The sequence below is a fragment of the Hakea prostrata genome, chromosome 5 (assembly GCF_041222555.1).
Source record: "Hakea prostrata isolate BN-2017 chromosome 5, UWA_Hpros_2, whole genome shotgun sequence".
NCBI classification, from domain to species: Eukaryota; Viridiplantae; Streptophyta; class Magnoliopsida; order Proteales; family Proteaceae; genus Hakea; species Hakea prostrata.
The window spans coordinates 56897803-56922554 of NC_142604.1; the positions used below are offsets into that span (position 1 = coordinate 56897803).

The 24752-nt window shown below is 38.1% G+C and overlaps 1 protein-coding gene across 3 annotated transcripts in view; it reads left to right on the top strand.

The window, feature by feature from the left end:
- The window catches only part of NIAP (Major facilitator superfamily protein), a 61156-nt gene that overhangs the window by 15594 nt on the left and 20810 nt on the right, over positions 1-24752 (top strand). For all 3 annotated transcript variants that reach the window (XM_089154790.1, XM_089154789.1, XM_089154791.1), the window contains 3 exons: positions 14633-14870; positions 22876-23404; positions 23565-23767. In XM_089154790.1, coding sequence (XP_089010916.1) covers positions 14633-14870; positions 22876-23404; positions 23565-23767 — 970 coding nt within the window. The remainder of the gene's footprint in view (positions 1-14632; positions 14871-22875; positions 23405-23564; positions 23768-24752) is intronic.

Here is a 24752-nt window from a genome sequence, read left to right on the forward strand (position 1 = left end):
CGACTCTCCGGTACTCGGCTCCTCCTCAACCGGAGCCGCCTCCACTGCCCTCCCAACATCCGGATCTCCGGATGACCCGCACCCACGGCTCTCGTGTCCTCCCGATCTCATCGAGTCTATAAGACTCCCTACTCATCCCGAGTACTCTCTCCACTCTCGCCCCGGGGATGATGCATCACTGGATCCGGATCCACATTTGTCTCTCCCACCTCCACCTCCCAAGCATGTTGCCTCGAACCGATCCCTCTTTGCTTTCTTTTGTGCCCTCTTCTCTTGCCCTCCTTTCACATACTTTGCCATTGCCACATTAACTTCATAAGGGACATTGGGGCATCCAACCACAGCGGTCCCCTCCCGCTAGATGGATCTTTAGTCTAGTGGCCCCACCGATCCAATCTTTTCAAACAATATTACACTCGACTTTCCTATCATCTCGGAGGCTTACCATGCTGCCAAGCTATGTCGACATTGTGTTCTATCAATCTCCAACTCAAAACTCAAAAGCTTGTGCCTGAATCTAATTCCGATACAAACATACATAATATTTAATAATCACCGTTAAAAACTTAAAATAGAAACCCAACAGTCCAACACTTAAATTTTAATCAAAGCATTAATACTTTAACTGCTTAACATCTAAATACAAAAACTAAGAAAAATTCTTCAATTTAAGCTTGCACTATAATGGAACAAGTGAACAACAATAGAGAAGAGAGAACAAGATAATGGCATATTTCATTAACAAGTTATGTACCAAAATTTCTGGATCAAAATTCAGACATCCAACATTGAACATTCCAACTTGAACATATCTCTGTAAGTCTTCTATTAAGCATGCTAAACAGCTAAAGATTTAATTTTTTAAAGCTGTAAATGGAATACATCTATTAAGCATGCTAAACAGCTAAAGATTTAATTTTTTAAAGCTGTAAATGGAATACATCTATTAAGCATGCTAAACAACTAAAGATTTAATTTTTTTAAAGCTGTAAATGGAATACATGAGCCAACTTGCAGCAAGACTCGATGCTGAAAACACAAGAATTTCAAGGGGAAAGAAGAGAAGCAAGGGAAAGAAGAGAAGCAAGGAAATGAAGCTAAAAACCCAAGGAAATGAAGCTAAAAGCAAGGAAACTACTGTTCACTAAACCATTCAAAGCTAGGTTACCTTCCAATAGAGCTTCAAACTTGAAATAATCCACCAACAAGTGCCGATTTCACCAAAGGAGTGCTGAATCTACGAAATCATGCAAAACCATGAAAAAACAAAAATGGTCGAAAAATGGTGAAACCTCCCGTGAAACCCCCCGCCCTCGATCAAACTCTTCTGAGTTTCATCGAAGATGATGACTTATAACGTTGAACCGGCTGGTTCACCGTTCACTTAAACCAAAAACCAAGTTTCGAGTTGATCGAATTTCGAGGGTTTCGATCGAAACCTCGAAATTTCGCAAATTTTCCCAGCCGGTTCAGACTGGCTCACCCATATTTCGACCCAATAGGGAAATTTCGAGGGTTTCGATCGAAACCCTCAAAATTTCGAGGATTTCGACCGAAACCAATGTTTTTTTTTCGGTAACCACTGGTTTCGTTTCGGTTTTTCAAAAGTGCGAAATTTCGACCGGTTTCGACCGAATTTTTTTCCATGCTTGCAACTACTCTTAGCACATCTACAACATCGAAGGAGATCAATCATTCTCTGCTTGTCTTATGAAATGATGATTTAATGACTTATATAGAACTTCTAATTTATTATTCTATTTTTGAAAATTGAGATTGTGATACTCATATGGATGGAATTTTGATGACATTTAGGTTATTTGATGCATTTGATACACTTGCTTTTCATTTATATGCCTTAAAGGTTTTATATTACATATTGTATAACCTTGCATTCCCTAATCTTACAACATTTCAGTTTCACACTATGGGTAGACTTGAAATCATACTTAGATTGTTTTATAATAAATCCAAGGCCACTAATGTGTTCAAAAGGCCTTAAATAGGCTAATACCAAGCTAGGTCCCAACTGGGACCCTAAAACCCACCGAGATGGGCCATCGAGTTGACGCAAAAAAATTGCATATTTTGATCGAGTCTCGGTTTTCAAGGTGGCGGGATCTCGCTCGAGAGCGAGATCTTCTACCATAGCCCCCGTCACCGCCTTATTGAGTGCTTTGTCCGCTGTCTTCTTATCAAAATTTTTCTGCCCCTTCCCTTTCTCTAATGCCCTCACTGCCTTCATTACCTTCGCATTAGCCTCCGTGCATGTGACCACATCATTCAAATGCCTGATGATGTGTGCCTTATACCTACTAATGCCACCTCCATTAAACCGCTTACCGCTGAAATTATATTGATACAATATTGCCATGCAAGGTCAATCCTCCCTCCTTTTGCTCTTTGTGCCTGTTCGGTAGTGCCCCACCTTGTGCCTATCCCTATTGTCTACCCTTCCCTTGCATTTGTGGCTGCTCTACAGCCTCCCTCTGCCAATGTTGTGCCTGTGAACCATTAGCCCCTTATGATCCACCTTGCCTTCGACTCCCACAAGTAGACATGATCGCTGTTGCATACAAATGGTTGCATAAGTCAGTGAACAGCACCAAAATAATTCTCTCTCTCTCTCTCTCTCTCTCTATATATATATATATATATATATATATATATTTGTTTTAAAACATAAAATGAATTTTTAAAATGTTGTAAGACGGAATCAATGGTAGTAGATATTTCTAGATTTACTTTTTATTTTTTGTGCTTTCTTTATTGAGGTAGATTTACTAGGATCTCTTATTTTTCTCTTGTAAGATTCCTATATTGGGAAGATTTAGTCTGTTATGTATTTGGTACGTTTTGAATATAAATAGGGCTCCTGCTGTGTCCTTTTGACGCAAGTCAGGATTCATTCAATCATTTCAACATGGTATCAGAGCCCACTCTGATCCATTATTAAACATCTCTTTCTCCTCTGCAAAGAAAAGAAAAAAATTTCTAAACCTTTGTTTCCTTCTCTTCTTCGTCGCAGAACCCATCTCTACAATAGATTCTGAAGACCCCACTCGACCCTACAACTCCATCAAGCATCGCATCTGCAACCAGCTCCCTTCCGCCATTTGAATCCTGCAAACTTCCGCTGCCAGAACCATCTTCCGCCACCTACAAACTACCGCTACAGCTAGGAAATTGAAAACCTACCGCCTCTTTAACCTGTGACTTATCCTCTTCTCCTATTTACAACCTACGACTTCTGGCCCTTTAGTGTAGTGCGAATATTGTGAAAAAGAGCGCTACACAAAGGAGAAATGTTGGAAGTTGTATGGACGTCAAGCAAATTCCCGAGGAGGTAGAAGTGGAAATAGGGGCAACAATCAAGCATCTGCAAACATGCTAGTTTGGACACCCCGAGTAGTCCGGCTTCCCTTTCCTCAGACGAGCTCCAACACCTTCGCCAGTTGATGTTTAGACTTGACGTATCTTCTCCAATGTTGACTTCTAGTGCGAGTGTAGCTTCTCTCGTTGTTCCCTCTGCTGATCCACAGTCCTCCATGGGTATTTTTGATTGTTACATTATCAATTCGACTTATCCCTCCTGGATAATTGATTTTGGGGTAATCGACCACATGACTAGTTCATCTTCTTTATTTTATACTTATTCCTTTGCTCCTTTGACTCAGGTTGTTCGAATAGTAGATAGGTCACTTTCTTCTATTTTTGGGCAGGGATCCACCATTTGTTCACCCTCTCTTACCCTATCTTTTGTTTTGCATGTTCCGAAGTTTTTGGCTAACCTTATATCTATTAGTAGCCTTACTCGTGATAAGAATTGCAAAATAACCTTCTTTCCTTCTTACTGTGTTTTTCAGAACCTGGATACAGGCGTACAATTGGCAGTGGTAGACAGAAAAATGGGCTCTACTTATTGGACGAGTCTCTGTTAGCTCTTTTTGTGGCCTCTAGTTCCACCTCTCCTGCACTTTTTACCTTGTCACAGTGGCATCGTCATCTTTGCCACATTACATTATCTATTTTATCGAAGTTATTTCGGATTTGGTTAAAAGATGTAATTTGAGTGACTTTTATTACGAGGCATGTATTTGGCCAAACATACTAGGCATGTTTACCCTATTTCAGACCATCAAAGTCCAATTCCCTTTACAGTTATTCATTCTAATATATGGGGTCCTTTTAGGACTGTGCCTTTTTATGGTCATAGATGGTTTGTTACCTTTATAGATTGTTGCATTAGGACCACATGGGTTTACTCCGCCAAAAGAGTTATGTTTTATTGTGTTTCCAAAAATTTTCATAATATGGTTAGGACTTAGTTTGGGGTTATAGTCAAAATCCTTCGTAAAGATAATGTGACTGAGTATTTGGGTGGAGCATTCCCTTTTTACCTTGTTGACTATGAGATTATACACTAGACCAATTGCATTGACACTCCACCTCAAACTTGGGCTGCTGAACGTAAGGATAGACATCTACTTGAGGTAGCACATTCCCTTAGTTTGCTATGCATGTGCCTCCTCGGTTTTGAGGTCATGCGGTTCTTATTGTAGCTTATCTCATTAACTGGATGCATTCTAGAGTCTTAGACTAGGGCTGCCCCCTTGAGATTCTTTTAGGGACAACAACCTTTGCAGTACCATCTAAGGTTTTTGGCTGTGTTGCCTTTGTTTGAAATCACCAGATTCATGGTAAGTTGGATCCTCGTGGGTTATGGTGCATTTTCTTAGGTTATCCTCCTACATAGAAGGGGTTTAAGTGTTTATCATCCTAGTTATTGTCATTTTTTTGTCTTTATGGATGTTGTGTTCTAGGATTAAGTTTCTTTCTTTTGCCCTACACCTTTTCAGGGGGAGAGTCTTAGTGAAGAGGTTCCGTTGTTAATTCCTCCTTTCGATATTTCTCCTGAGATTCCTGTAGATGATCCTCCTTTGGAAGATGGAGTGACCGCCCAAGAACAACTGGTGGATGATATGCAAGGTGAGCCCAGACCTCTAAAGACCTATGAAAGAAAGCATCGTGTGACCCTTTTATAGTACCACCTTGGTTCCTAGCTTGAATAATCCATTCCTTGAGGTTAGTGTCTTTGACCTTTCTTTTGCTCCTACTTTGGACTTGCCAATTGCATTAAGGAAGCATCTACGGGCTTACACAAAAAATCCTATTTCCAATTATGTTTTATATCAGTCCCTGTCCCCAGAGTTTCAAAATTTCATTTCCTTTTTGTCCTTTACTATTTTTCCTAACATGTGGCAGGAAGCATTATCCCACTCAAACTTGAAGGAAGTAATGGACGAGGAAATGCGAGCTTTGCAGAAAAATAAAACGTGGGAATTTTTGACTTTACTATAGGAAAGTGGACTGTTGGATGCAAATGGGTGTTCATGATCAAGCACAAGGCAAATGGGAGTGTTGAGAGGTACAAGGAAAGATTGGTGGCCAAAGGAGGCTTCACATAGACTTGTGGCATTGATTGACTACCATGAGACATTTGCCCTTGTTGCCCAGATGGAGACAATGCGGACTATTTTTTCATGTGCAACCAATAAAGGGTGGAGTCTACAATAGGCAGTTGTGAAGAATGCTTTTTTGCATGGAGAATTCTAACGGTTAGGTGGATGTGCCACCTGGGTATTTTATTGTCAAAACTCATAGGAAAATGTGCAAGTTGAAGAGGGCATTATATGGCCTCAGGGAATCTGAGAGTATGGTTTGGAAGGTTACATAAGGCTGTGATCTCTAATGGCTAAAATTGAAGCAATGAAGATATTACGCAAGTATACGTATCGCAATCAAGTAATAAATGATAAGTACAGAATCGATCCCACGGAGAATTATATCCTTAACTTTCAATGTAAAAGTAAAATTGATTTAAATGAAATTAACAAGGTTGATTGGTGATTAACTAACTAAATAACCAAATGACAGGTAAAGAAAACTAAGGAACTAAAATGTAGATTAAGCAATGGAAGAAACTTAATGAGTGACAAGTGTGTTAGGAATCAAGTTTCCCTTCCCCTGAATTTTATAACACAAATACTAAAGCAATACTACAACCCCAAGATAAATCAAGAACTTGGAATGAATGGCACTATGGTATTTTCCAATACACATAAGCTAGCATCCTAAGTCAACATCTGCATATTCCTATGAAGAATTGAATTAAGTATGCAATTTAAACCCAATCCAATCAATGGTAATGTGAGGTAATTGGGTATTCCTACCCAACCTACTAATTAACACAACCTAATTAAAGATGATGCTAACTCACACAATTCAACAAACACCTAGACTTCATTAATTTTCCAATTAATGAAATCATAACATTCATTCAAGAAAGATCATTCAAGAACTGAAATTAGTCAACATAACATGCTGAATTCATTAACAATAAAGTGGATTGCAATAAAACTAAAGAACACATGATTAGTTACATATCAAAATTCAGGTTTAGGTACTACTATCATCCCAACACAGTTATGATTTAGCCCATAACAGAATTCAAATGCATAAAACCAAGTATAGTTGACATGAGACTAGAAAGTAAGAAGATAGAGTTATAAAAACAAGAATAAACTAAAGCTTCCTTGCTTCCACAAGATCTCCAGCCTTCTTCTCCAGCAAATCAGCAACTCCAGCAGCTCCTTGCTTCAACAAGAGCTCCAGCATTGGTTCTATCTTCCCTCCTCTCAGCCGAGTCTTTATTCCCAACCTTTGCCGAATGTGGTTCCCCTTTTCTCTTTGCCTCTCTTCTCTTTCTTCCATAAATGTCTTCAATCATTAGGTTAGATTCTGGCCATAGGATTGGAACTTTCCTCCTGAGATCAAGGGCTGAAAACCATCATGTATTTGCAAGAATTGTGTCCACTTAAGTTAGCCCTTTTTGGTCAATTCCATTTGAATTGGATCTGAGAATATTCTGCTCCGTTGTTGTAGCAATGCAGCAACAACTCTTCAACAAAGTTAGAGGACAGGTTCTTTTATTATGAATCTTCACCTAAAAATTCAAGAGAAAGAGAAACAATCAAATTCATCCATAAAAAGAAGGGAAATTCATGTAATGGTGATAATAATGAACTAAACAAAATGCAACATGTTAAAACTAAATAAGACAACACCTAATGAATACTATCACTAAAACAAAGACAAAATACTCCTAAATCAAGCCATCTCAAGTATAAAAGTTATGAATCTTAACTCTATTTCATAGAGTTATCAATACCACACGTTGTTTATTAAAAGAGATGGTTCCTACACTACCGTATTTCTAGTATATGTATATTGTGATAACAGGCAGCAATGAGGATGAGATTTTAACATCAAAGACCTTTTTGGGAACTGAGTTTGATATCAAAGACATGGGGAAGCTCAAATATTTCCTATGGCTAGGGTTGACATCTTTCGCCGATGGTTTGTCTCTCTCTCTCTCTCTCTCTCTCTTAAAGGAAGTATACATTGGATCTTCTCGAGGATACTAGAATGCTAGGGTGTAAGCCTGCTGAGACCCTATTGAGTTTAACCTACACTTAAAGGCAAAAGAGGGAGAACCGGTTGATAAGACAAGGTATCAAATGTTGGTGGGAAAGTTGATTTATTTGTCTCATACTAGGTTAGACATCACATTTGTAGTCATTCTTGTTAGTATGCATAAAACCTGCTCCTTTCACTTGGATGTATCTTGAGGTACTTGAAGGCCACTTCAAGAAAGGGATATTGATTTCAGCTCATGGACACTTGCAGATTGAGGCACCTTCGAATATTGTGTGTATGTATGAGGTAACTTGGTGACTTGGAGAAGCAAAAAACAGGTTGTCATTGCGAGGTCCAGTGCGGAGGCCGAGCTTAGGGCAATTACTCGGGACATTTGTGGGGTACTATGGCTGAAAGGTTTAGAAGATCGGGTTAGATACAAAGGTTCTTATACAATTGTACTCAAATAGTAAGTTAGCAATAAACATAGCTCATGACCCAGTACAACATGATAGGACCAAGCATGTGGAGATTAATAGAAATTTCGTTAAAGAGAAAATTGAGGCTGGTTTGATTTGTATCACTTTTGTTACTGCAGACACTCAGCGGGCTGATGCGCTTACAAAGAGCTTCTTTAGTGGTATTATTGGCAAGTTGGACATGATAAATATCTATGCTCCAACTTGAGGGGGAGTGTTGTAATACATAATTGATGTTAGTAGATATTTCTAGATTTACTTTCTATTTTTGTGTTTTCCTTATTGAGGGTAGATTTACTAGGATCTCTTATTTTTTTTCTTATAAGATTCCCACACTGGGAAGGTTTAGTCTGTTCTATATTTGGTAAGTTTTGAATAGAACACAAGTCAGGATTCTTTCAATTCTTCCGACATAAAATTTCTTGAGTTAGAAAATAGGCTGCCCATACCAAAAACGACGATGAAACCACGTGGACAACACTTCAAAAATGTAGAGTGCCATTCCATATTTTTCTATAATTTTCAAAACCTTTTCCCACATTTTCCCTATTTTTTCATAATTGTTTATTTTTTTATAAATATTTTGATTTGATAACTTTTGAAAAATAAAATAATTATTTATTGGGTGGAAAAATATTTTGACCAAATAGGCCCATGGAGTTCAATATATATTATATCCATACCTATACAAGGCATATGTATGTATATCTGTTGCATTTTTAGTGTAGGAAAATAGTTTTTTAATGCCTGAAAATTAATAAATAAATTACTTTGCGGAAATTTTTTTTCGACATGAGTTTATAGATTAGTCCATGGTGTTCAACATATATTAAATCCATATTCATCCAACAACATTCTATCATGTATTTAGTAAAATTCAAGTTTGGAGAAGTCTGTTATCTCTGAGATGAAAATCTCCAAGATTCGAGTGAAACACCGCTTGATCAACATGATGCATGTGTTTGCTTGCAAGAATCATGCAAGAACTACACCCATATGTCGAAGATCGACTAAAAAGTCGTAAGACTCAAGCAGGATTAAAAGAGAGAAGCTTTGGAAGAGAAAACAAAAATTTGCCCAAATGTGGCATTGGGCAAATTTTTAATTTTGTATGGCTCTTATAGTCAAAATCTCGGTGATTTTTCCGAGAAATTGACTGACTCACAAAAATTCGTCCAATGGTCCAAATTTTGCAAATATTTCAGTGAGATGTACAACTTATCATTTTCGATGCTAGTTTCACTTCGCCCAGTAGCGAAATGGCACTGAATTTCACTTCATTTCATTTTGCCAAAAAGTAATGCTATGGTTGCAACCAACCTCAAAGTGTGTAGTGCACTCAAGGAAGATGGAGTTACTAGCAATATAGATTTTAGCTTGACACATTTAGTATTCTATTTTACTTTTATTTTTAAATACCAAATTAATTTTTCTTTCTGGTCAACAATGAGGAGACAATGCCAATGCCAATGTTGATTGCAAATGCTGTCAAACAAGGAAGTAACATGCCAATACAACTTAAGTTATTGAGTTTTTATTTCTTCCATTTTATGTCTTCCACTATTCTGTTTTACCATACAGATTATCAAGTACAACTTTGGTCATGCAAAAAATCATTTTCCTTTTTTTGGGGTAAGATCTTCATACAAAACATCATGCACTCATGCATCCAACTTCAATGAAAATCATTTTTACCAAGAACTTAAAATACATATAAACTTATGAAATCCCTATTCAAGGATTGAAAATGTGAAATGTATTTACTTACTTACACTCCAGTCTTGAGAAAGGAAAAAAAGAAGAGTGTAGGAACAAAAGTAGGGTGAAAGGAGAAAAACAAATTAATTAGAGTAGAAAACATATTGAAGAGAGTAAAAAGAGGTTAGAAATGGTCGACTTAACATGTGTTGGAACAAAAAAGGTGATTTCAATGTGAAAGGCTTAAAGCAGCATAATGAAAAATGTCATAGAAAACTGGAGTTCGAATGTCAAACATGTTATAATGTATTTCCTACTGATGCATAAATGCAGATTGATACAGCTAAACATTTTAAGATAACACAAAACATCTTCATGGGTTGGAGATGAGAAGTTTGCAGTAGAAGTTGTGTGGGAGGTAGTAGACTTCTCCTTATTTTGATTCGGGTAGCTAATAATAAGAGAAATAACATATTCCTTATACTACCAAAATGAAGTGAAGCGAGGTAAGAGGTTTGAAAATGTAAAAGAAAAATACAACATAGTGTTCCAGCACCCAATGTATGCTTACTACGTACACTCTTATACTTCCATCAAGCTGTAAAATAAGTACTACATTCTCAGCTTACACAAGAGGACAACCCTTTGTAAAGATTTTAGCTAACTGATCACCAGTCCTCACAAAAAGTATCGCTCCTCTTTGATAAAATATTGCTACACCTCAATGTGGTTGGTCCTATAATGTTGTACAGGGTTGTGAGATATAGTTATATAGCATTCTTGCTATCATAATGAGTCTCATTGATGCCTCAGTATCAGACGTCAACTCTTTGACCAACCTTCCCAACCATAAAGTTCACAAATTATATGAGCCATAGCTCTCTTCCTTTGCAGTGGATCCGGCCACAGTAGGCTGTTTCCTGCCCCTCCATGTTTCCAAGTTGACACCCACAATGTGAACGATTTGACATAGACTGCTTGTCAGAAACTGAACCATCCCAATTAACATCAATTAGCTCTCTATCTTCAATTGGTGGTGCTTGGCATGTAATAGTCCTTTCCTTGGAAGTTCTTCAAGTATTTGAGGATCAGATGAACAACATCCACTCTTAGGGGTATACATAAAGTGGCTCACCTTTCCAACTGCATATGTGATATTTGGGCGTGTCAAATAGAAGTAGATCAGCTTCCCCACTAGTATCTACTATTTCCTTGCATCAATAAGGGATGAACAACAATCTTCTCCAAGACTGATTTTGCTCAATAGCAGAGTTAGCTCGTTTGCAACAAAATATCCCTTCTTTTTTTTCATTAAGTACAGCACAAACTTCCTTTTACAAATATTTATTCCCTTATTTGATCTTGGCACGTCAGTCTCCAAGATGTGCTTTAGGGGTCCAAGATCCTTAAATCTTGAATCATTGGGCCAAGTAGGACTTCAATTCACTTATCCCAATCCTATCATTTTCAGCTACAACAATGTCATCCACATAAACAGGAAGTGCTATGATGATACCATTACCTTACTGGGTAAATAAGATGTGGTCAGCTTGTGATGTAACCCCAAATTGAGGGCTTAGAGGATCGATCAAGTTGAATTCAGCAGTAAATTTAGGGTTCTTCCAACCCTGCAGTTTGGGATTAGGGCTGAAAAGGGTGCCTTAGGTTTGTGGGAATGGGAACTCAAGGTTTGGCTAGATTTAGAAGGTTAGGTTTATTGAAATTCAAATCTGAACCTTGCTGTAAATTTAATTCTGATGAAACTCCAAGTCTAGTGTTTGAGAAATTAAGGTTTAGGTTATGTAGGGGTAGCTAAGGTTCCTAATTGGGATTGAGTGCAAGGGGAAGGGAGGGGAAGATGATTCTAGAATGGTAGGGAATTTGGTGGAAGGGATTGGGAGAACTAGGATCTAGGGTTTTGAGGAAGAAGAAGGAAATTCAGAAATTAGGATTGTGGTCAGGTAATTAGGGCTAGCGTTGGGTTCAAAGGTTAGGGGAGGAAGAGGTTGTTGAATCCTAGAGGGGTGGAAACAGGGTGTGTGGTTTGTGAGATCCAGGAGTAAGGGTAAGGGGAGGGGAAAGGTGTTGCCGCAAGAGAGGAAAAAGGGGCAGGGGAATGGTCTGTGATGAGGGATTTTTTTTTTGGGGGGGGGGGGGACGGAAGAATAAGGTTCAGGGGGAGAAGAGGGCTGCTGCAGGCTAGGGGATGGGGGAGAAAGAAGGCTGCATTGGGAAAAGAAAAAGGGAAGGGTAGGGGCAGGGGTGGGGGGTTGAATACTAGTGGGGAGAGAGGTTGAAAATTTGCAGCAATATCAGAAAGCACCAAGCAGCCGCAGGCTCCTCCTTGGAAACCGACTATTCCACTCAATACTTCTTCCTTTCAACCAAATTTTATTAATCATCAAAACTGTCTTTGTTGTAAGTATGGGGCGATCTTATAGCCTTACATTAAAGGATTCCTCCTAGGACTCAAATTGGAAAAAAAGACTAACTAGGGGTTCTACTTTATTTATGACTCCCATTCTACGAAGGACTCTCACCTATCTCAACCTAGGATGATTTAAATTACACAACAGGAGTAGGAATAGTTTCCCAGTCGAATTTGGACTATGACTAAAGGAATCCTTCTCTATGTAGGACTCCTGACTGGACTGGGACTCTTTTATAACTTGACCAAAACTAAGTCAAAGACTAAATAGAATAGAGTTGGATTCCTACTAACATGCTGAATCCAACCAACCCTAATTGGACTTTTTTAGGACCGTCCAAATTACCAGAATGCCCTTCACTTGGTGTGATTTTCCTTCAGGGCTGTAGGGTGCTGGGCAGCCATCCTAGCCCTGTTTTGGCCGTTGGTCCTCTATTGGGATGGCAGGGCCCCTATGTCTTGTTCACATCAGCCTGACTCTGGGAATACTTGTTCATCATAATGGCCTAAACTTGATGATTTAGCATCAGAGGATCCATATTACTTCTGTCACTACAACCATGCACAGTATTGTCAACCATGATCTTTGTAGTCTTTCCATTAAGTACTTCCTGGATTCTAATGATGCTGATTCATCAAACAAATTGGCTTGTTTTATTAGGAATAAGTAAGATACGAAATGTCGCCGACAAAAGGGTGTCGGTGGCTGCCAAATAAGTCTAGATCATGTTGGGCCTTTGATCTCATGCGTTTTCTACATTTTAGGCCACTTTTATGGGCCTAAACTATGGATAGTTAGGTCATACAGGATTTTTTTTTTTATTATTTTTTAATTTCCATAATTTTTATTTTATGTATTAAGATTGAACTGGTTTTGATGGTTTGAATCAGTAATTCAATTTAAGTTTTAGGATATTCTCTTTTTGGCTTAGGAATATTCCCTTTTTAAGTGTTTACTGAGGCTGATTCATCAACCAAATTGGCTTGTTTTATTAGGAGTAAGTCTAGGCTTGTTTTGTTAGGAGTAAGTCTAGTTTGATATCCATTTAAACTGTATAAATCTCCATCCAGACCTTTTCGTCGATCTAAATATTTGCGATTATGGTTCTCAATATGTGCATGGTTCAACCAGCCAGGTCTAAGACTCGGTATAGAAACATGAAGAGAAACAAAGGAGGACGTGCGCCATGGACCACACTGACCTTAAGTTAACTGATGTGCTTCCCACAATCCCCTCAATGGGCCTGGATATGAACTGCTGCAACTGCTGGGCTAGTGGCTTGGAGATGGAGAACATGAAGAGTTATAGGCTTTTGCGCATATAGGTGAGTTGAATGGCCAGGAGAGCAGCAGGTTTGAAGAGAAGAAGAGTTGAGGGTATTTTTAAGATGATATCTGTATATTTCCCTCTTTTAAAATTTTTTTTTTATTTTAATACGAAAGTTCCTTTATTAAAAGTATCATATGCATTTAGGTCATGTTTAATACACATTCATTATAGGGATTTATACAACCTGCAATTTTTTTCACCATATATGCAGATGAATGCATCAAAAAAGAGGTTTTTGCACCCCCCGCAAATTAAACGTTTGGATATGCATATAGTATGTGTATCTGCTAATGCGGCCGCTTCTATTGAACCCTAGATTTCATTAACCCTAAAACTGATTCTAAAGTTCGAGTTTCTGTCTAGCCACCATATATAAATTTGGATCAGACATCCCTCTGCTGTCTCTCTCCATTTTCCCAAGCTGCTCACAATTTGGCCAGTCAAAACCCTAAATTTCGATCATTTTCACCTTTTGACAATCCAATAACCTAACCCTTATTTGCTGAAAATTAGGTTTCTGCATTCAATTCATTGAAAGAAAAAAGCTTCAGCATGCAAACCACTTCCATAGTTCCATGATTCCCTAATTCTTCATTGATAGCATTCCTGTGATCTACTTGGCTACACCCTCCCTTCAAACTTCAAACCTATCCTAACCCTAATTTTGATGTAAAATCCAAACTTAACCATTTAGACTGCCTTTTAGAACTTTTTATTGCTGATGTAAGACTGCCTGTTTAGAACAGCTTCTGGAAGAATTGGCTTCTGGTTGATCTCTTCCAATCTAGGACTATGTCATCCATAATTGAGGCGATGCTAATGCTGGGATTTTGTGCACGCATGGAACTCTATGTTTAATTTCAATTTTAATTAGTGTTACTTGAGTTTTTGCAGTTTAACTTAACTAGTGATACTGCAATGCCTGCCCTTGCTCCTTATGAGTGTACTCTCTAGTCTATTCTAATTGTTGTCATATTGAATTTCTAGATTTAAAAAATTGTCTCTTTGATATCCTCATAAAGTTCGGGGAGAATATTTTTGTCACTTTTTAGTGTTTGTTTAAATTATGCTTATATTACGGCTATTCACTCAGTACTGTTTAGAAATCTGCTTAAAAAAATTGTGCATTTCAGCTCTCTTTTGAGAAACATTAACATGTATATTTTTTTTTAATACACTAAACTCAATTTTGCAATTCTCTTTCCTCTTTTTCTTCAGGAAGGGATTTGTCATGACTGCTGTTGTTACTTTTGGAGCCGGTCTCCTAAGTGCTTTTGCCCCAAACTATATTTCGTTGATTATTTTTCGTTGTTTGGTTGGTATTGGTTTGGGAGGTGGCCCTGTGCTTGCGTCCTGGTTTTTGGAGTTTATTCCTCCTGCAAACAGAGGTACTTGGATGGTTGTCTTTTCAGCTTTCTGGACTCTTGGAACAATTTTGGAGGCCTTACTTGCATGGGTATGGTCTCCATTTTCTTACTTCTCTGGAATACCTGAATTTAGGACTACATGATTGTAATTTCTGCTCCTTTTTTGTCCTTGTAGTTGATGACTGACTCTAAGGCCACAATGTAAAAGGTGTAGTGTTCGTTATTCTAGATAACTCCTCAGTATTGAACAGTACTAGAATTTGTTGCTTTGTGGACCGCTGATTTATCTTGAGGGGACTTCATTCTTTTTCTTATCTTTGATTTTTAATAAAAAAATTATATTTGTTACTCTTACTCATTACTTGGTTGCTTGGGATCCTATTTGTGGTTCCAATAGAAGTATGAAAGAACTTAAGATCTAACAGAGCAGGGAAAATCCTAGATGAATGGAGGTCCTGGTCTTAAAAGAAAAAAGAATGTGCTATTCACTATTCAGAGCTGCAACAATAATAGAGGCACAAAATTGATGGGTCATATAATGAAATTATGAAAGTGAGTTAATGAAGCCTACTTGGCGAGAGAAACTACTATCCTAAAGAACAATTATAGATTTATCCTAGATAGATCCATTATGGGGGCCATTTACTTAAGAGACTCACTGTTTGTTTGCAGAAGTGGGGTGGGAAAAATAAATGTGGGGGACCCATATGTAGTGGGGTGAGGGAATAAGAAAGGAAATGAAAGGAAAGGATTTGTGGAAAGTTTCAAATATGGGTCCCACTTTTGTTGTATCCCACCCATTTCCACAAGGGAACTTATTTAGTGGGACTTTGAAGAGGGATGGGGTGGGAAAAGTAACATGCCTCATTAAGGAAGCTTGTTTGCCTACTTTTCCACCCCATTGAACCAAATAATTCATACTTTGGGATTTCATGGAAAAGTTTACTTTTTCAAACTTTTTCCGACCCCCTTTTCCCACCCCACTTCAAATTCAACAAACAAACGGTGCCTCATGGAAAATTTGGAGTTTGAGAAGGATCTCCATGTGGTCTTTATTTACCTAAAAAATCCATATGATAGTGGCTAGATATAATTGAATGTATATATGAGGGTGTACTAGTTTGAGAATCGTTGGCGGTTAAAAAGTAGAGATTTCGCAATCACAATTAGGTTGTCTTAAGGGCCAGCTCTAAGCTCTTATTAGTTTGTGCTTATGATGGATGATTTATGTAGGAACATTCGAGAGGAGATTTTGTGCTGTATGTTTTTGTTAATTGATACTGTTTTGTTGTATGAGAGAAAAGCGCGGGTTACCACCATGGAAGAAATTTCAGAAATTGTCAAAATTTCTACCGAAATTCCTACATTTTTTGAAACCGAAACAAAATACAAGTTTTTTTGTAATAGTGGTTTGTTTTGATCAAAATGATATCGATCGAAATGACATGAAATTTTGTACCATTACGGAACATGACTTTTCCCGGTTATAAAATGATCCATTTTGAGCGGAACCTGCAAAATAATGTAGGTTCCGCTAGTTTCGAGCGATACCGCAAGTGGAGATTTCGACCCTAAACTCCATTTTTTCTCATTTATCTTGCATTCTACCCTCATTTTACCTCATTTTAGCAACTCCTTTGCATTCCTTTTCCAATCTTGCTCCTCCATTGTTGGGATTTTGGAATCAAACAAGGTAAGTTAACGAAGTTTTCCATATTTTCTTTATTTTTGTTTATGGCTCAAATCAACTTAGATTGCTTTTAAATTAAAGTATGTCTAGTATAGAGTGTTGATCTATGATCTAATCAACAATTTTTGGTTCTTCCTAGTATTTTTATTTTTTATTTTTCTGTTATTAAAAATTATTTTGTAAATTATATATTGCTGAAAATGTATATGTATACTTGTATAGTAGATGTATGAGCTTCAAATAAATGTATGTGAGACACCATATTGCTATGATGGTGTTGAATCAATTTTTTTGTTGTTGATTATTTATTTTTATTATTTAAAAGATATTTAAATACTTTTAAAAGATATTTAAATAATAATTAATATTAATTTATGTTTTAAATTTAAAAATAGGAGAGCATTTGTGGAAGCATGTATTTAATTTTTGGAGCATGTTGTGGAGATTTTCAAGATACTTAGTGTGTATTTTATATATATTTTAAATTATTTATATATTAAAAATACTAATTAATCTTTATTTTATATTTTAGAAAAAATTGCCCCAAATTAGAATCATGTATGAAATTTTTGAGCATATTGTGGAGCTTTTTAAGATACTTAGTGTGTATAGTTTATATCAAACACTCTTTCAAAAATGTCAAACATAAGTTGGCAACACCGGAGGTCATTGACAGTTGATAGGAAGAAAAGTGAGTGTAATTACTGCAAAAAACAAATAGGAGGAGATGAAGCCACTAAACTGAAGGTGCATCTAGCTGGGGGAAATAGGGACGTAGTAGGATGCCAAAGGGTGCCCTTAGAGGTCAAAAAGGAAATGGCCTCATACTTGGCTGGGGAAAGCAAAAGAGGAAAGAGGAAAGAGAAGAGAACACAGAGGGAGGAGTTTGAGGATGCATGCCTAGATGACCTTCCAGAGACAGGAGAGCAGGATTTTGATCCAAAGGAGCCAAGAGAGTATAGATGTGACCTTGACCTAGAGTCCGCATAGATTAGGAGGGCGATGATGATGAGTAGGGAGCAGATGGGTGTTGATGACATGAGGAGGCAACAAAGGGCTATGGGTTGCGGGTCCTTTAGAGAGCTAGGAGGTGTGGGAGGCACATACAGTTCCCAAGTCTCTAATGAGGAGGAGTCAGAGTGTGAGGGAGGAGATTCCTATCCCACGGGCCCCAACAAGGGGTCAAGCTTCATCAACACATCCTATAGATCCGGATCTTGAGATTCTTCATAATGATCCCAAGATCCGGCCTTATTTAGGAGGCCTGAACACAAGCAAAGAAAGTTGAAGCACTTATGGGGGAGTGTGAAGGAGAAAGTGGGGACAACTTTCTCCAAATGGGCTATGTACCATAGTATTCTAGCACATACAACCCAATGGGCCCTACTATAGGGATATGATTAAGGAGATGGGCAGGGCTGGGAGTGGTGTACAAGGGCCCACTCCATATGAGATATAATGTCTATTTACCTAAGCATAAAGAGGGCTTAGATGAGTATATTAATGGATTAAAGCCTATGTGGGCTTATAATGGAGTGACTGTGATGGTTGATGGTTGGACTAGTCCCACTAGATAGTCCGTCATCAATTTTATGTTGAATTGTTATGGGGAGATAGTGTTCCTCAAGTCAGTAGATGCATCCAGTGAAAGAAGGATACAAAATGCATTTACAAATTATTGAAGCAAGTGGTGAAGGAGGTTGGAGTGGAGAATGCGATCCAAATTGTGATTGATAATGGTTCCAACTACCAGAAAGTTGGGTTAAAGATGCAGGGGAACCCTAGGTATCAAAACATGCTTCTACTTCAAGTACTAATTTTCATTTTTAAATACATATATTACATATATATTTTATGACATTGTATTGATGCTTTGATGTACAAATATAAGCTCTTTGGACTCTATTTGTTGTTCACTGCATTGACCCAATACTAAAGGACATGGGGAATGTCAAGCTTGTGAAGAAGATCGTGGAGCAAGCCCAACAAGTCAGCACCTTCGTCTATAACCACACATATGCACTAACGATGATGAGGGACAAGTGTCAAGGTGACTTAGTGAGGCCAGGCATAACTAGATTTGCTACCAATTGGATAGCACTACAGAGCTTTGAGAGTAGGAAGATTGGCCTTAAGAGTATGGTTGCGTTGGAGCAGTGGTTTAACTGAGAGGGTTCTTCATCTGTAGGAGGAAGGAGAGCACAATTTACCATACTTGATAACAGTTTTTGGAAGAATGTGAGGATAGTGGTGAAGATGCTAGAGCTTGTGGTGCATGTATTGAGGATGGTAGATTAGCAGAGAAGACTTACTCTACCACACATATGAGTTGCATTAGATAGGATGAAGCAACAAGTTACTCAAATCTACCAACAGGGCAATTAGAAAATCTTCGACATCATCCAAAATAGATGGGAGTATATGTTGCAGCATCCAGTACATAAGGCTGGTGAGTTGTTAAGTCTATGAATCAATTTGATTTTCATTATATTATCAGTTTCTCGCACTATTAAGTATTAACTATTCCCTCTTATTTTTGCTTTTTCTTACACAACATACTATCTAAATCCGGAGTACCATTACAAAGACAATCTTGGGATGAGGGAAGATTTGATAGATGTTGTCCAAACTGTAGTGGAGTGATTGGAACTAGATCCATCTAAACATGCAATCATCTTTACGGAGGTGAGATGGTGATTTGATATTCACAATTCATAGTTTAATACTAAGTTATTAAGTATTAACCTAGTTATTTTTTTTCTTTATATATTAGATAAAGGCATTTAGGGATGCTATTGGGAGCTTCGGTCGTTCCATGGCCATATCAGGACAGGAATGCGTCCCTGGGGGTAAGTTAATTCATTATATATTTAATTAGTTATATTTTATATTTAAGTTAGTTACTTAAGTATTGATTATTGAAATGACTTGGAGTCTACATTTGTTGCATCTGAATAGGTGGTTGCAATTTGGCCGTGACTCACCCCACTTGAGTACGATTCCACATTCATGCCATAATTATAGAGTCTTCTTCGTGCCATGCTTTATATTTTGGATCTCCTGGTTTTGGTCTGTTTCCAGTCAGGTGGCTCAGCTTTCTTTGCCCTTCAGAATGGTCCGAATGAGTTGAGACCATTTTAAATAATTTTTCCCATCGAGCCTATAGGAAGATTGAATATTCTGCAACTCTCTGTTCTGCAGATTTTTGACTGCCTGATCAAATACAGTCTTGGAAGTAACCTCTCCTGTTTCTGACATTCTCTCCAATAGATGCTCAAAAATAGGATGTGGAACAGTAACCAAAGATGCAGCAAAACAGCAGACATTGACAAAGAAAGAAAAATCTGTTTCTCAAGAAGTAAAAGTAGAGTAAAGCAGAATGAGGAACAATAACAAAGACTGAAAACAAAAGTTTCTAACTGAGGAAGAAAACTCTATTTTTGGGTAGAAACAACAGAGTAGAATAGAAAGCAATGAAGGCCAGAAAGCTAGATGGTAGTCCCAAGATTGGTCTACTCTAATTCCATGACGTAAAATAGGGATTAAAGTGTTTGAATTCTTCTGTGTGGATTATCCGAACTTTACAAGCAATATATACACACCTGCAATCTACAAAATAGGAAACTGCCTAGGTTAGATCCATTGATTTATGGGATTTCAAATATTCACAAAATCAGAGCTAAAATCCCTAGAATCAAGGATTAATTATTCAAACAGTGGTCGCAAGTTCCTCAATGGAACTCATGACTCCAAGTCTATGCTCCTTTTATTCTCACTTAATTTCATTAATCGTATACAATTTCAATAATCATATATTGCCTTTTACCATCTACAGAGGCTTATTTATAGCCTTTAAGAAGGAACTCACAATAGGACTCAACTTAAGAAAAGAAATCAAATTAGGAGTTTAGGACTCTAACTTGCAATTCAAATCAAACTAAAATTCCTAAGACCATCCATGCAATTCAAATCCGCTCTGTGCTTCAATCCACCTACCTCTATTGGTGCGAAATTTTCTCTATTCCCAAATCTACCATCCATGCTAGGGAGTCCTTATTCCGAGCTTTCCTTTGGAAGGGGTAGGAAACCTCGCGCTTCATCCATCTGGTTAGTTGGTCTTCCATCTGCCGCCCTACCTCTGAAGGAGGCCTTGGAATCCGCTGGATCACTGATGTTAACCTAGCTTGCCTTCTCAAACTCGTTTGGAAAATTGCCACAAAGCATGATTCTATTTGGGTAAGGTGGATCTACTCTTTCCATCTCCGGTCTGACTCCCTCTGGACTGTTCCCATGCCCTCCAACCCTTCCTGGGTCTGGAGGAAAATCCTTTTGCTGCGGCCCCACGCCATCTCTGCTATTTCTACCTCCATCTCCACTGGCTCCTCTACTTCCTTCTGGCTTGATCCGTGGCATCCATTGGGCATTCTCTATAACCACTTTGGTCCGCGCACTGTTTATGGCACTCGTATCCCAAAATCCACCCTCTTATCAAATTTCATCTCTAATGGGTCCTAGACTCAATCCCCTCTCCCCATTCTCACATAGGTTTGGGAATCTCTCCCCCTCCCCTCTCTAGCTCCACTAGAGACATCACCATTTGGCTCCCCTTCGCCTCCAGAACCTTCTGCACTTCATCAGCTTGGAACCTCCTCAGAGCTCATAGCCCCAAGCCTCCCTGGCCCCCATTGGTTTGGTTCAAAGGCTTCATCCCCCTATCACTCCCTTACCCTTTGGTGAGCCCTCAACCATGCCCTTCCCACCCAATCCTTCCTCATTGACCGCCACATCCTTGCTAACCCCAATTGCATCCTCTGTTGGAACGGTCTAGAAAACCTTGAGCACCTTTTCTTTTCTTGCTCCTTCTCCAGATCTATCTGGGGAAAAGCCCTTGCTTCCATTTGGCTCCGCTCGAGGCCATCATATGGATTTTTTTAAGATTGGTCTTGGATTTTGGGAAACTTTTTAGGTTCTTTCATTTGCGATCAGATTGGTAAGCTAGTGTACAGTGCCTTGATTCATCACCTTTGGTGGGAGCGCATTCTTCGGAAATGGACTTCCAATCCCTCTCTATAGAAAGGATTTGGAATGCAATCTATTTTGATGTATCTTCTAGACTGTTAGCCTTGCCCCATCCTCCTGTTGATGATACCCCAAGGAATAGGTTTATTGTTGTCTCCTGGGGTCTTAGTTCTTCTTTTTGGTCTTCTGCTTAAAGACCTTGTTTTTTTGTTTCATGTTGTTTAATATATTTATTTATTCATCCAAAAAAAAATTTCTAAGACTTTGACTCACACAAGGAAACTTCATAACTTGTTCTAGAGGAATCCAATTTGAATTCTAGGAGTAGATGTAGATTCCTTGCAAGGAGGACAACTCTTGTGCACTCCTTCTCAAACGAGGAATCCGTCCCTAATTTGGACTCTTTAGTAGCTTGCAAAATAAAGACTCAAATTTAAAAATAAAAGTAGATCTGGTCCCAAAGACGTACTGGACCCAACTAAACCCTAAGTGGACTCAACCAACAATAGCAAATTATCAAAGTTCCTTTGGGCTGCAAGATATTGGTAAACTCCGTGGGCCCTCTTTGGGTGGGATTGGATCTGGTTTACATTGATATTACTGTAATTTGACTGGATTTTATTATTATTATTATTATTTGTTAATCTTGTTGTGTATATTTCTAATTCCATATGGTTATGTGGTTTAGTTGTAGTTACATTACTTTTCTTATTATAAATAGAACATGGCTGTGCTCTCATAAGACTTGAGTTGTTAGGGATCTACTTGTAAATTTGTAATTACATTAGCTTTCTTATTGCAAATAAAGCATAGCTCTGCTCTCAAAAGACATAAGTCATTGTTTTCCCAGCTCTGTCACTCTCATTCAACATTCATATCAAAGTGGGAACTACTCTCATGGTTCCAGGCCTAACCTTCACACTTAGCTGCCACCACTTCTCCTCTCTGCTTTATCTTTTAGGCTCTCACCTTCTTCTTTGTTCTTCATCTCCAATTCTTCTCTCTTTTCTCGCCTGAAAAGCCTTCCCAGATCACCAAGACTTTTCCATCACATTACTGGGCTCTCATATCTCCTCCAATAATGATCTGAGAGACCTAGTAACGGACACCAAATATATCCTATTTGGGACCATAAACCAAAATATCAACCCCCCACACACCCCCCCCCCAAAAAAAAAAAAAAAACCCAAAAAAAGAATATAAAATCCTGCTGCAACTGTTCCAAAGCATGCAGTATGTTATTCTTGGTATCATTGTATGATTGTTTTATTATATTGATTTTCAATTTTAGGTCAGGCAAAGATAATATCAGATTGTTTTGCTTTTTGTTTAGGCAGAAATGACTACTGGAGCATTTGAACCTTCATCTTTCATTTTCTCTGCAGTTTATCATGCCAACATTAGGGTGGAGATGGTTACTTGCACTGTCTTCTTTGCCATCATCAGTTCTGCTTTTCTTCTATGGCCTTACCCCTGAGTCACCAAGATACCTTTGTATGAAAGGTAGAACAAGTGAAGCACTTGATATATTGGAGAGAGTTGCAAGAGTGAACCGAACAAAACTTCCTTTAGGCTTGCTTATTTCTGATCATAAAATTGAACTAGATGGGAAAAGTACTCTATCAGAAGGTACTCATTTAGTCTCTCCAAGGAGTGAAACTGCAACTCCTAAGAATGGGAATCCTAAAGAGGGAGGCATTAACTCATTGGCTATGCTCTTCTCACCAACTTTAATCAGATTAACTCTCCTCCTCTGGGTTGTGTTCTTTGGGAATGCATTTTCATACTATGGCCTTGTATTGCTGACTTCTCAGTTGAGCAGTGGCAAAAGTAAGTGTATGCAAACTGCCTTGCGTTCAGAGAACTCCCAGGATACAAACCTATTCAGAGATGTTCTTATCACTAGTTGTGCAGGTAACATTGTATAAAATGTCCAGCTCATTCCACAGTGAAAAATTGTTCTTCCATATATGCTTTTGTCCACATCTCCCACAAAGCTGTTCTTACATATGTGTTTGCCAACATCCTTGTCTAGAAAGAGGTCTAATAGCATTTGAACTTCATGTACTTTCAGAGTTCCCTGGGGTTCTGCTATCAGCTGCAACTGTGGACAGGTTTGGTCGCAAGTCTTCAATGGCATTGATGTTCTTCATATCGTGCATTTTCCTTATACCATTGATGTTCCATCAAGCTGAGGCTTTAACAACGTCTCTTCTCTTTGGAGCTCGCATATGTATCACAGGGACCTTCACGATTATCTACATTTATGCACCAGAGGTTAGTTATAGGAATTTGCTGTCCTCTTGAATGGATGATATTTATTTTTTGGAGGTTATACTTAGAAAAATATAGTAAGGCAAATGTATTTTTATTTTTTATTTTTATTTATTTTTTATTTTATATATGCACCCTTTTACTTTGCCTTATAAAGTGTGCTTCCTATTAAGTTTTCTTTTCATAATTTCTTTTTTGCTAAAATTTAGAGTATCAAATAAAGTATTCGAATTCATATCCTTATAATGTTTTGTAGAACTTCAACCAAAACTGATTTCAGTAGGTATGTTCTGTTCTAGTTAAAAACATCCCTTTTTTTCCTCCCTCTGTCCACACATTCTTAACATTTCCCAAATATTTTCTTTATAATTTCTCTTTTTGAAATATATAATCCGAGAAACCATATTCAATCAAAACTATTGTAATGTAGCCTCAACTCTCAAGTGAATGAGGGCCAGAAAGCCAATATCTTTAGATGGATAGCAGTGAGGTAAACTAGGGTTCAAGAGACCTCGATCAGGACTGCATCAATCTTCTGTTTATGACCAGAGCAGAATTCTGAACTGAAATTGAACTGTCAAATTAAGCCTCCATGTCTGTTTTATAAAACTGAACTGAACTCCCAATTAAATTCTCTGTCCCCGAACTGTTCGTATAACAGATTGCTGACATGGACTGTTCAATTCTGAAAATTAGTGTTAGGGTGTGGGGACATATTGACCTCTGTTTAGGGTTTTTGGAACTCTCGGGTGGGGTAACAGGGACTGGTTTAGGATTATAGATTTAGGGTTAGGGTGTTAAGTTTCTAGAAAGGAAACTGAGTATTTCTGGAACTAGGGGTTTGAAGATCTAGGGTTTTGGATTACCATTTCTGAATTAAGGTTCTAGGTTTAGGGTTTGGAAATCTAGGGCAGCAGGGATTCAGGGTTTTAGGGGAGGGAAAGGGGTTGAGACGGGGACCAAATGTCAGTGGCTGTAGAGGGATTAT